At 45.3% G+C, this 12,937-nt stretch overlaps 2 protein-coding genes across 2 annotated transcripts in view; one reads left to right on the top strand and one right to left on the bottom strand.

The window, feature by feature from the left end:
* Nucleotides 1-12,937, bottom strand: part of LOC115468205 (E3 ubiquitin-protein ligase TRIM39-like) — a 1,720,076-nt gene that overhangs the window by 274,082 nt on the left and 1,433,057 nt on the right. The gene's annotated exons all lie outside the window — the stretch shown is intronic.
* The window catches only part of LOC115468317 (E3 ubiquitin-protein ligase TRIM39-like), a 39,774-nt gene continuing 38,190 nt past the window's right edge, over nucleotides 11,354-12,937 (top strand). Inside the window, exon 1 of the mRNA XM_030199960.1 lies at nucleotides 11,354-11,806. Within this exon, the coding sequence (XP_030055820.1) occupies nucleotides 11,393-11,806 (414 nt within the window). The 5' untranslated portion in view covers nucleotides 11,354-11,392. The remainder of the gene's footprint in view (nucleotides 11,807-12,937) is intronic.

Here is a 12,937-nt window from a genome sequence, read left to right as displayed (position 1 = left end):
GTCTGGACCTCGACGTCGATATCGACGTTCTTCGAGATCAGCTGATCATCAAAGTCGAAGAGGGAGGAGCCGATCCCGCTCACATTCTTCTGACTCGACTTCGAGCAGTGGACTCGATCGACATCGAGGATTTTCTCGGCATGGCCGTTCCTCCCGATGCCGTCATGATTCCAAACACAGCAATTTATCAAGGCATAGTCGTTCTTCTTGTATAGGTCGTCGTAAGAGGTCACCTTCCAGTTCATCATCGGATGTACCTTTGAGAAAACGTTCTAAGTTACATTCTCATTCAGATCACAGCTCTTTAAAGCATAGAGCTTCTCGTCATTCAGTCTCTCATACTTCTTCAAGGGCTCAGTCAACCTCTTCTTCTTCTGCACAGTTGAAGATTTTGGAGTTACTTACAAAACTCTTACATAATCAGCAGACAGTACATGAAATTAACCAAGTGCAGTCACCTCAGATAGCACCAGTTCAAACAAATACGATGACTCATACAGATCAGAGACAACCTATATGGTCTGTGTCTCCATCTAGTTCAGTACAAGAGTGTGCTTCAAATAAATCGTGTATAAATTCTCCAATACCTTCTTTATCTCACTCATTACATGTTGATAATCAGAATCAGTTAGACCAGGAATTACCTTCTACTTCTGACTTTCCACCTGTAAATCAGGAAGAAAATTTATCTGTACAAGATGAGTCTTACCATAAATTTTTACAAAAGTTGGTAACAGTTTTGAGTATAAATGTCTCTCCTCAGACTGATACTGCTGTGGACAAACGTTCAGTCATGAAATTTTTGAATTTATCTAAGCAATTGGTAGCATTACCAATACCTCCAGTACTTCAAGAACATCACAAATTAATTTGGAACACCCCTTATTCTATTAGATCTACGCAAAGGTCATTAGAAAATAAGTATAGGGTGCAGGAAATGTTGGGTCATGGTATGACCCAACATGCATCTTTAGTGGTAAAATCGGCAATGCGACGACATAAGTTGCAGAAAGATATTACCAATCATCCACCAACTAAAGATTTAAAATTCATGGACTTATTAGCAAGAAAAAACTTTCAGTCCTCAATGCTCTCAATTCGTATAGCAATCCATATGTTTCATCAAATGGAGTATTTGTATACCATCTTGGATGATCTGTCTAAATTACAGGCAGTATTTCCTCACCAAGAGATTGAAAATTTTCAACAGATTCTTACCAAATTGGAAGAGAGTTCTAAACAAATGATTCGTACTACACACGACCACTTTGATACATCACTTAGAAACGCAGCAACTGCAATTGCATCTAGGCGTTTCTCATGGTTAAGGGCATCTGCATTAGGTGAAGATGTTCACGAAAAGGTGGCTGATGCTCCTTGTGTGGGTGACTCTTTATTTGGAGATCGAGTAAAACAGCTTATTGAAGGTCTTAAAGAAGACTGTACAACTTTGGACACTCTAGAGCAGGATAAGCAGCAGCCTCCAAAATTGAATTATAAAAGATTACCATATTTTAATGCAAGGAATAGATTTCAACAACGAAAATCTTTTGGCCATCAGCGGTCTAATTTTCCATTTAAATCTCAGCCTCAACGTTACAATTTTCAGGCTAGAGCAGGTAGAGACCGGCGGTCACAACGACCTGCTCAAACAAACCAGCAGCAAAAACTCAATCCGTCTTTTTGACCAGTCCTTGTCTCCGATTCCGGTGGGGGGCAGAGTTCAACATTTTTTCAGCTCTTGGATGTCTATAACAACAGACAAATGGATTTTAGACATCATTCAACATGGATATGTTCTCAGATTTTCACAGCCCCCACCTATTCGATCACCTACACGTCTTCATGTTCCAAGATCGCAGCTCCCATTTTTGCAACAGGAGGTCTCCAGACTCCTCAATCTCAATGCTTTAGAGATTGTACCTGCTCACGACATAAACAAGGGGTTTTATTCCCGATTTTTTCTAATAACCAAAAAGGATGGGGGTTACAGAGCAATCCTGGATTTAAGACAACTCAACAAATTTCTTCCCAAACAACGTTTTCGAATGTCATCTATACAAACAATTCTTCCTCTGCTAAAACAAGGAGTATGGTTTTCAGCCATAGATCTGCAGGATGCATACCTGCATATTCCTATTCATCAATCATCAAGACGATTTCTTCGATTTGTGTGCCAAGATCGTCATTATCAATTCAAGGTTCTGCCTTTTGGACTAACATCAGCTCCCAGAATATTCTCCAAGTGTGTCATAGCTCCTGTAGCACATTTACATCGTCAGGGTATAATACTTTTCCCATATCTCGACGATTGGTTGATTGTAGCACACTCTCATCAGCAAAATCTTCTTCATTTGCAGAAGACCATGCTTCTTCTCGGAGAGTTAGGTTTAGTGATAAATTACAAAAAATCTCATTTGACCCCCACTCAGAGATTGACGTTTATAGGAGCAGATCTGGTCTCCTATCAAGCGTTAGCAAAGCTGCCACTCAATCGGACCCAAGTTCTGATTCAATTAATGCAGCATTTTCTGTCAGCAAAGATCATCTCTGCTCGCCAAATTCTAATACTTCTAGGCCATATGGCTTCAACGGTCGCTGTTCTACCTCTTGCACGTCTACATATGCGACCCCTGCAGTGGTATTTAAAGAGACGATGGAGTCCTGTTCGACACCCATTTTCTTTAAGGATATATCTATCAAATCGGATCAAACTACAGATGTTGTGGTGGACACATCAACAACATCTCTTGGTGGGAGCTCCATTCAATTTACCAAGTCCAACCAAGATACTTACCACGGATGCATCCAAGATTGGTTGGGGAGCCCATTTAGATCAGTTCTCAACGCAAGGCCAGTGGACCATTCAAGAGAGTTGTTCTTCCATAAATCTTCTGGAATTGAGGGCAGTCAGATTAGCTGTTCAGGCTTTCCAACATCTCCTTCATTCTCAGGTGATTCAAGTTTGTGTGGACAACCAAGTGGCAATGTTTTACATCAACAAACAGGGAGGTATGGGTTCTCTAAGTCTGTGTCGAGAAGCAGTCGGACTCTGGGCACTAGTTCTGTCTCTACATTCGGTGATTCGAGCAGTGTATCTCCCAGGTCGACAAAATCACATTGTAGATGTCTTGAGCAGACAGCTTCAACCTCACGAATGGTCTCTCAAGATCACAGTTACTCACGCTCTTTTTCAAAGATGGGGTTGGCCTCAGATAGATTTATTCGCATCCCCACAGAACAACAAATGTCAGAAATACTGTTCAAGGTGGCCTTCAACTCAAAGGATAGCGGCAGATGCGTTTGCCCTTCCTTGGACAAATTATCTGTTTTACGCTTTTCCTCCAATTCCTCTAATTCCAAGAGTTTTGCAGAAAATCATTCAGGACAGAGCGGCTGTAATATTAGTAACACCTTATTGGCCGAGACAAACCTGGTTTCCGGTGCTTACACAACTAGCTCTGTTCCAGCCTTTTTTCCTTCCTCTCATTCCAGATCTCATATCTCAAAACAATGGTCAACTACTGCATCCAAATCTCAACAAACTTCCTCTCACGGCTTGGTTTATTCAAGTAATCCATTAGATTCTTCCTTGTTTTCTCAACCAGTTTTGGATGTATTATTATCTTCCAGAAAGCACTCAACTAGATTGGTTTATGCAGCTAAATGGAAAAGATTTCAATGTTGGTGTACATCACATCCTGTGAATCCCATTTCTTGTCCTATTTCGGTATTATTGGAGTATTTTCTTCATTTGTCTGCATCAGGCATGGCCGTATCTTCAGTTAAAGTTCATATGGCAGCGTTTACTGCTTTAAGCGACAACCTTCCTCCTCCTCCTATCACAGGTAACATGTTATGAAATCAGGCTTGTGGGTGCTTCATATTATCATGTATTATGTGACGTTACCTGTGTATGCTTGGGAGTCTTCAGAAGGTGTGGCTAGAAGATCCTGTCCATGGAAAAATCATAGTTTCTTACCTGTAACGGTAGTTTTCCGTGGACAAAGGATCTTCTAGCCACACAATCCCTCCCTACCCTCCCTGGTTGTCGTAGCTATTTTAATGAACTGACTATTCTGAGCTGTCAAAGGTATTTATAGTACCGGTCTGGGCGGGAATGCGCTAATGCTAATGTGTTTTACTTTTAAAGCATTCCTATTGGATTCCGGGTCTCGCACGTCACCGTGACGAATATTCAGAAGGTGTGGCTAGAAGATCCTTTGTCCACGGAAAACTACCGTTACAGGTAAGAAACTATGATTTTCCCGTCCATGTTCCGGCCCAGAGTCCTGTAAGCTTTTTTTATTTTTCAGGTCTGTCGGAGGGAGATGAGCCTCGTCATTTGCCCCAAACTACTCTGGGGGGGGGGGGGGGGGGGGGGGGGGGGGGGGGGGGGGGGGGGGGGAAGGGAGTGATTCCAGTCTGTAATCCTCAGGGAGAAAGAGAAGGAGCTGCAGGACCCCGCCCCCCCCACCCCACACCTGCAACTGCTGAGCTTCAGCCTAACTAAGGCTGCCCTCACCCCAAAACCTTCGGGACCTGACGGTAAAGCGGGTTACGGGGCTTCTTCCACCTGCGCCTGGAGAGATCTGAGCCCCGGACGATCCAATTCCTGTCTCCAGCTGCGGGAGCGGACATGTTGCTAATCTGCTGGCGGAAAAGCCACAGGTAGGCTGCAGGAGGCTGGGGAGGAGCGTGACAGCAGGTGTATAGTGTTTTGAAGTGGAGAGATTGTGTGTTGGGCTTACTGAGGTGGCACCAAAACATCAGAAAGGGTGTACAGCGTAAATCACGACACACTACCTCTTGAAGGATCTACATATGGTTAATGGTCATTCATAAAAGGAGCTCATTGTGAACACTATCCACCCTAAAAGGGTGTTTTGTGGCTCTACATGAGAATTGTAATATTATGATCCCTTGTTTCATATTGTTGACGATCTGCATTTTCCATATGGGTGGTATATTGGTGTATTAGGTTCTGCCCAGTGTAATATTTATGGTACAGTAAGGTTCTGAGTGTGTTTTTGCACAAAGTTGTGCATAGTGTTTTGCAGTTGAGCGATTGTGGTTAGAATATGCTTTGAGCAACCACTTTATTCTTTGACATATGATACATATCTAATATCTAAATTTAATAAAAGGTATTAACTGTGACTATTTTATTTTTACTTATTTTTTTTTCTGTGTGTTGTCAGACTATTATGGAGGTAAGCTCTGCCCCGGCCCCACCCCTAACCCCGCCCCCCTTTAGCCACCCCAAACAGTTGGGCCACCGACCGCCTATGATGCTGGCCCAGTATCTGATTCTGCTGCTCTCTGTCTGTTCCCTTGACTCCGTTTCCAGGGCTTCCTTTCCATTTATTTCTTTTCTTTCCTCCTTTCTTCTTCATTTCTGGTCCTCCGCAGACTTGACTGTACAGTGGATCCAGCTTCTGTCTATTTTCTCCATCCATGTGCAGTTTCTCTCCTCACTTCCTTTTCCCTCATCTAATCTCCTTCCTCTATCTTCCCTCCATGTCCAGTCCAGCATTTCTTCTCTCTCCTTTCCCTCCCCTCCATCCATGTCCAGAATTTTTCTTGCCCTCCCCTCCATCCATGTCCTGAAACTCTCCTCTCTCCTCTGCCCCTCTCTACCCACCCATGCTCAGCAATTCTCTCCCCTGCTTCCCTCTACCCATCCATGCCCAGCAATTCTCTCCCCTGCCCCCTCCACCCATCCATGCCCAGCAATTCTCTCCCCTACCCCCCTCTACCCATCCATGCCCAGCAATTCTCTTCCCTGCCCCCCTCTACCCATCCATGCCCAGCAATTCTCTCCCCTGCCCCCCCCTCTACCCATCCATGCCCAGCAATTCTCTCCCCTGCCCCCCCTCTACCCATCCATGCCCAGCAATTCTCTCCCCTGCTTCCCTCTACCCATCCATACCCAGCGATTCTCCTCCCTCCCCTGCCCTCCCGCCAGTGGCGTAGCCACAGGTGGGCCTGGGTGGGCCGGGGCCCAGCCATTTAGGGCTCAGGCCCACCCATCAGTAGCACATGTTTAGCAGTAGCTGGTGGGGATCCCAAGCTCCGCCAGCTGAAGGCTTCCCCCTGATGGTAACGAAAACGCTACTCTCCATGATACTGGCATCTGCATATGCTCAGTTTTCAGCCTATGCCTGCTGCAGACTGCCAAGGTGGAAAGAAGCGTTTTCTTGCCAGCTGAGATATTTTTTTCGTGCTGGTGGGCGGGGGGGGGGGGGGGGGGGGTAAGAACACTTGGTGCCCACCCACTTCTTGCCCAGGCCCACCCAAAATCTGTTGTCTGGCTACGCCCCTGCCTCCCGCTCCCATCCATGTCTAGCGATTCTCCTTCGCCCCCACCCTCCCCTCCCCTCCCGCTCCCATCTGTCTTTTTGTATTACCTCCGTCGAAGCGCCACATTATTTAAAGCCCTGCTGCCCGTCTCCAGCCTTCCCCTGCTTACTTCTGATGATGTTCGTTCCCTCAGTCCCGCCTTCGCGGAAAAAGGAAATGACGTCAGAAGGCGGGACTAAGGGCATAAACTCATCAGAAGCAAGCAGGGGAAGGCTGGAGATGGGCAGCAGGGCTTTAAATAATGCGGCGCTTCGACGGAGGTAATACTAAAAAACGGATGGGAGCGGGAGGGGAGGGTGGGGGCGAACTTGACATTGCTAGACATGTTTAGGAGCGGGAGGGGAGGTAAGCATGGCCTGTGATGGCACCCTCCTGCCATGCTTACCTCCTGTAATAGAGCCGGCTCGCCCCCCAAGAACAACCGGCTCGCAAGAGCTGTCAAAATTTAACAAGCGGCTCTTGCGAGCTGGAGCGAGCCGGCTCCAGTACACCACTGATCCAGAGTAAGGACAAACAAAAGTGGTGAGAGCAGGCAACCCTGTCTGGTACCATAACATATTAAAAAAGGGGGAGGAAAGCAGTTCATTCACCCACACTTGAACTTGAAGAAGAAAATACAAGGTCCGAATCGCTTGCTGCATGGCCATTTCGGGGCGGAGCCCTTACCGCCACCCATTGAGTTGACACTACCCGATTACTGCCAGATACACTCCAGTGCTACAAAAATAAATATTTTTTGTAGCGTTGGATATGATTGCGTGCTAGGGATGGGAACTACGCCGGGCTGCTGCGGTAGCCCAGCTGTACTTCCTGTTTAGCATATTGGGCTTACCACCGCTTAGTAAAAGGGGCCTATAGTCTGTCAGAAATACCGAAACAGTGAGAAAAGGAATATTAAGAGTAAGTTGTTTTCCATTTGCTTTTCTGCTTCTCCATCACCTTCCACAGGAAAAGGGAAAAGAAACATATGCAAAGCAGAAAGTTAAACGGAAGTAGAGATCTTGCTTGTACTTATCTGATCGCACTGAGGTAGACGTTCAGTAGTTTTTGATCTAGCTGCTGAGACAGAGAAAGCTGGTTTTCATTAATGGTCTGTAATAGAAGAAAAATATTGTACCTTTATGAGCATTTTACTGGAATTAATTTTAAAAGGCACAGCTGTGCAATTTTAAGTGTGTTTTAATTATTTAACATCATTATTGATAGTGCTTGAACATGCATTTTAACATAATTTATTCATAATCTACAATTAATATTTTAACATCTAAAGAAGTTTCACTTGAATTATTTCTTCCCAGAATTATATCTAAATTTGAGAATTTCACAGTTATTCATCTTTGGTCATTCAGGGGTCCTTTTACTGCTGTGGTAGCCCAGTGGTAGCCCGCAGTGGGCTTCCCGCCACTTAGCAAAAGTAAATGAGGTCTCACCAGAGTCTTAGACAGAGGCATCATCACCTCCATTTTTCTTCTGGCCATTCCTCTCGCTCAGCACCAAAACATCCTTATGGTTTATGGTTTCATTAAAAATGATTATACCGCTTTTCTTCGTCAAAAAACAAAGCATTACAATAAACAAATTAAAATCATATAAACTAACAGAAAAGGAATGCCACAATGAATAGAACAGAGAAGACGAAAGAATATAGTAAGAAGGAAGAAAGAAGTCGGTATAGTAGATTGCTCAACGCTGCCATTGCAACTCAGGAGCTTTTACTCTTTTGTTCTCTCTCTTTGGCCACCTTAAGATAATCACATATGATCACACCCAAGTTCCGCTCCTCTTTGGTGTACAAAAGTTCTTCACTCCCTAAACTGTACCATCCCCTTGGGCTTTTGCAAAGACTAGGGGACACTCAATGAAATTACATGGAAATACTTTTAATACGAAGAAGAAGAAATATTTTTTTATTCAATGAATAGTTAAACTCATGAACTCTTTGCCAGAGGATGTAGTAACAGCGGTTAGCGTATCTGGGTTTAAAAAAGGTTTGTACAAGTTCCTGGAGGAAAAGTCCATAGTCTGCTATTGAGACAGACATGGGGAAGCCACTCTTTGCCCTGGGATTGGTAGCATGAAATGTTGTTACTCTTTTGGATTCTGCCAGGTACTTGTGACTTGGATTGGCCACTGCTGGAAGCAGGATACTGGGCTAGAGGGACCATTGCTGTTACCCAGTATGGATATTCCTATGACCCTGTATTAGAGGCCCTATAATAAGTACATAAGTACATAAGTAATGCCACACTGGGAAAAGACCAAGGGTCCATCGAGCCCAGCATCCTGTCCATGACAGCGGCCAATCCAGGCCAAGGGCACCTGGTGAGCTTCCCAAACGTACAAACATTCTATACATGTTATTCCTGGAATTGTGGATTTTTCCCAAGTCCATTTAGTAGCGGTTTATGGACTTGTCCTTTAGTAAACCGTCCAACCCCTTTTTAAACTCTGCCAAGCTAACCGCCTTCACCACTTTCTCCGGCAACGAATTCCAGAATTTAATTACACGTTGGGTGAAGAAGTGCATTAGAATCTGGTCTTAGCTCTCCCAAGGTGTTAAATCCAAAAATACAGGGCTCAGCATTGAATTTCTGGGCAAACCACCAGCACCAGTCAGCAAAACGCTGAGAGACGTCAGCTGAATATTAACCTCCTTGTTTCTTCCTTTGTTGTCTGATCACTTTATTTCTCTAACTGTCTTGTATCCAGGTTCTGGTTTCTCTTTTCTTTTGTGTTTTCTTAACTATTTTTCCCGGAGTCATCTGTCCATTGGCCATATTCCTCTCTTCCAATCTTTATTTCCTCCCTCCAACCCTATCATGTCCAGCATCTCCCATCTATGACCCTAGTCCTTCTTTGCCAGGTGTGTCCCTATTCTCCATCCCATAGCCTTACTATGCTCAGCAGACCCCCTCCAACATCTCCCCTTCCTCTCAAGTCCAACAGCTCATCATCTGTGTCCTTTTCACAGCCCCATCATGTCCAGCATGCTTCTCCAACCTCCAAAGTCCAGGATCTCTCCATCTATGACCCCATTCCCCCTCCCAAGTTCAATATCACCTCCCATGGCCCCATCATGTCCAGCATTTCATTTATTACCATTTATATAGCGCACTCATCCAGAGCGGTACACACATCAAACATACATAATAAAAAGTTACAAAAAACATCTAATACAACAACACAAGCTCAATTAGGACCTGACAAATAACCGGATCACAACATTGTGTCCATTGACTGCCCAACAAGAGCTGTTTCAGCAGTTTCTTAAATAGCCCTGAGAGTTCCAGGCAATTTGTTCCACTCCATCTTCACCCTCTTTTCATTCTACTCCCTCTGTGCTCCAGTCCCTCATCCTCTCTTCCTACCCTCCCGAGGGGGGTGAGGAATAGAAGAAGCAACAAGTCGTGGTGGTAGTAAATGCTGCTATGACTGCAGAAGTTTGGTAGCATCGGCAGTGGCTGAAGGTGGATGACAGAAGTTGGCAGAAAGCTGGCACCAGCATTGACTACCCAGCCCAGCCAAATGACTGCTGGTTGGCAACTCTACTACTACTACTTGACATTTCTAAAGCGCTACTAGGGTTACGCAGCTCTGTACACCATACATGAAAAAGACAGTCCCTGCTCAAAGAGCTCACAATCTAAATATGGAATGTTGCTAGTGGAATAGCAACATTCCATGTAGAATCTCAAATAGTAGCAACAGAATCTCCAATAGTAGCAACATTCCATGTAGAATCTCAAATAATAGCAACATTCCAGAATCTCAAATAGTAACAACAGAATCTCCAATAGTAGCAACATTCCATGAAGAATCTCAAGTAATAGCAACATTCCATGTTCCACTGCACTAACCACTAGGCTACTCCTCCACTAGCAACATTCCATGTAGAAGCCTGCCCTTGCAGATCACCAATGCGGCCATGCAGGCTTCTGTTTCTGTGAGTCTGACATCCTGCACTACTACTACTTGACATTTCTAAAGCGCTACTAGGGTTATGCAGCGCTGTACAATTTAACATAGAAGGACAGTCCCTGCTCAAAGGAGCTTACAATCTAAAGGACAAATGTACAGTCAGTCAAATAAGGACAGTCAAATTGGGGCAGTCTAGATTTCCTGAAAGGTATAAAGGTTATGTGCCGAAAGCAACATTGAAGAGGTGGGCTTTGAACAAGGATTTGAAGATGGGTAGGGAGGGGGCTTGGCGTAAGGGCTCAGGAAGTTTATTCCAAGCATGTTTACTGTACATAAGTACATAAGTAATGCCATACTGGGAAAAGACCAAGGGTCCATGGAGCCCAGCATCCTGTCCACGACAGCGGCCAATCCAGGCCAAGGGCACCTGGCAAGCTTCCCAAACGTACAAACATTCTATACATGTTATTCCTGGAAATTTGGAGTTTTCCAAGTCCGTTTAGTAGCGGTTTATGGACTTGTCCTTTAGGAAACCGTCCAACCCCTTTTTAAACTCTGCTAAGCTAACCGCCTTCACCACTTTCTCCGGCAACGAATTCCAGAGTTTAATTACACGTTGGGTGAAGAAAAATTTTCTCCGATTTGTTTTAAATTTACTACACTGTAGTTTCATCGCATGCCCCCTAGTCCTAGTATTTTTGGAAAGCGTGAACAGACGCTTCACATCCACCTGTTCCACTCCACTCATTATTTTATATACCTCTATCATGTCTCCCCTCAGCCGTCTCTTCTCCAAGCTGTATAGCCCTAGCCTCCTTAGTCTTTCTTCATTGTGATAGAGGGTTAAGACTTGCTAAAATTTTAACACATCACCTGCTTTTTCCGACAGTGTTTGGTATTATAATCCTACCAAAGGATCCCTGTAGCTGGGGGAAAAAAGGGAGGGACTAGGAGACAGGAAGGAGGGGCACATAGCCCTGATGTCTTCAAATTACACAAAGTCCCTGATAAAGATCCTGTTCACACTGACACTCCCTTACTTACTCCCTTACTTCTCTACTTAAGATGTGAAACAGAAACTGAATTCCTGCTCTCATTTCCTGTAAGAATCATGGCTGCTGCAAACCCTGCTGAGAGTCTGCGACATGAAGCTTCTTGTTCTATCTGTCTGGATTATTTTACAGATCCAGTGACCATAGACTGTGGACACAACTTCTGCCGCTCCTGTATCACTCAGACCTGGGAGGAGAGTGACACAAACTTCCCCTGTCCCCAGTGCAGAGAAAGATCCAGGCAAAGGAACCTCAGACCAAACAAGCCGCTGGCAAATATGACAGAACTGGTGAAAGATCTCTATCAGAATTTACTGAGACGAAAAGAGGAGAATCTGTGTGAGAAGCACGAAGAGAAACTGAGGCTGTTTTGTCAAGAGGATCAGAGAGCAATCTGTGTGGGGTGTGAGAAATCCCAGGATCACAGATCTCACACCGTGATCCCCATAGAGGATGCTGTGCAGGAATACAAGGTGTGTGTATTTAATGAAATTACTGAAAATAGGAGTTGAATTAGCAGTGTTTTGAAGCATATGAGTAGTAAGATCAATCATCAAAACTTGAACCCTGGCTGCTGTCTATTTGGGCATCTTCCATATACATTCAGGGGTCAATCATAGGCGCCCCATATAAGAGGCTTGGAGAGGCTAAGCCTCCGCAGCCCAACCATGACCTTCCCCTGGCTGTTGCCCCCCCCCCCCAAACGCAGGGCTGCCTGGTGCAGCAACCATGCAGCTCTCGGATGGTCCCTCCGCTCCTTCCCTCCCTCAGCTCCCCGATCGACAACCCTCCTCTCTCTGTTCCTCCCACCCCGGCGCAAGTTTAACCCTTTTACTTTCAGTGGCAGTGAAGAAGAAAGCACTGCGGGCTCACCTGCAGCTTCTCCCTACCCTCACACAGTTTCCCACCCTTGCAGAAATAGGAAATGCATCATCGCAGAAGGCGGGACACTGTGTGAGGGTAGGGAGAAGCTGGAGGTGAGCCCGCAGTGCTTTCTTCTTCACTGCCGTCGCTGCCACTGAAAATAAAACGGTTAAACACACCGGGGGAGGAGGGGAAGGAACGGAGAGGAGGGCTGTCGGGGAGCTGAGGGAGGGCAGGGAAAATCGCAGGACATGGAGGGGAGGGGAGGGCAAGGGGAGAGGAGGGATCGCTGGAGAGGAGGGGGGAAGGCAGGGGGAGAGAAGAGATCACGACATGGAGGGGAGAGGAGGGGAGGGCAGGAGGAGGGGAGGGAAGGGGGAGAGAAGACATCACTGGGGCAAAAGGTAAAAAACAGATACAGCGGGATCCTCGGGATGTTCCCGGATTTGATCAGAAAACTTTTAAAAGTTCATTTTTTTTTTGCCAGTCGTTTAGATATGGACATTTTACATCTATCCTCCGAAATTTTTTTTGTTTTCTCTGTTGATGGTATTTAACGCTGGAGATTATTGATTATTCTCCCGGACCCTCCTATTTGCGCACAATCTCGTCCACCTTAAAAGGGGTGAGCCCCCTTGCAGCCGTAAATTTGACTGTTCCTCTCCACAGGAAGGTAACGTCACATCACAGGGGGCGTGACTTAGCAGGATCTGTTTTCTCAGAGGTTGAATAAAACAGGA

The sequence above is a fragment of the Microcaecilia unicolor genome, chromosome 4, assembly GCF_901765095.1.
Source record: "Microcaecilia unicolor chromosome 4, aMicUni1.1, whole genome shotgun sequence".
Classification (NCBI taxonomy): Eukaryota; Metazoa; Chordata; class Amphibia; order Gymnophiona; family Siphonopidae; genus Microcaecilia; species Microcaecilia unicolor.
The sequence above is the reverse complement of the archived record's forward strand: the minus strand, read 5'-3'. Positions and strand labels throughout refer to the sequence as shown.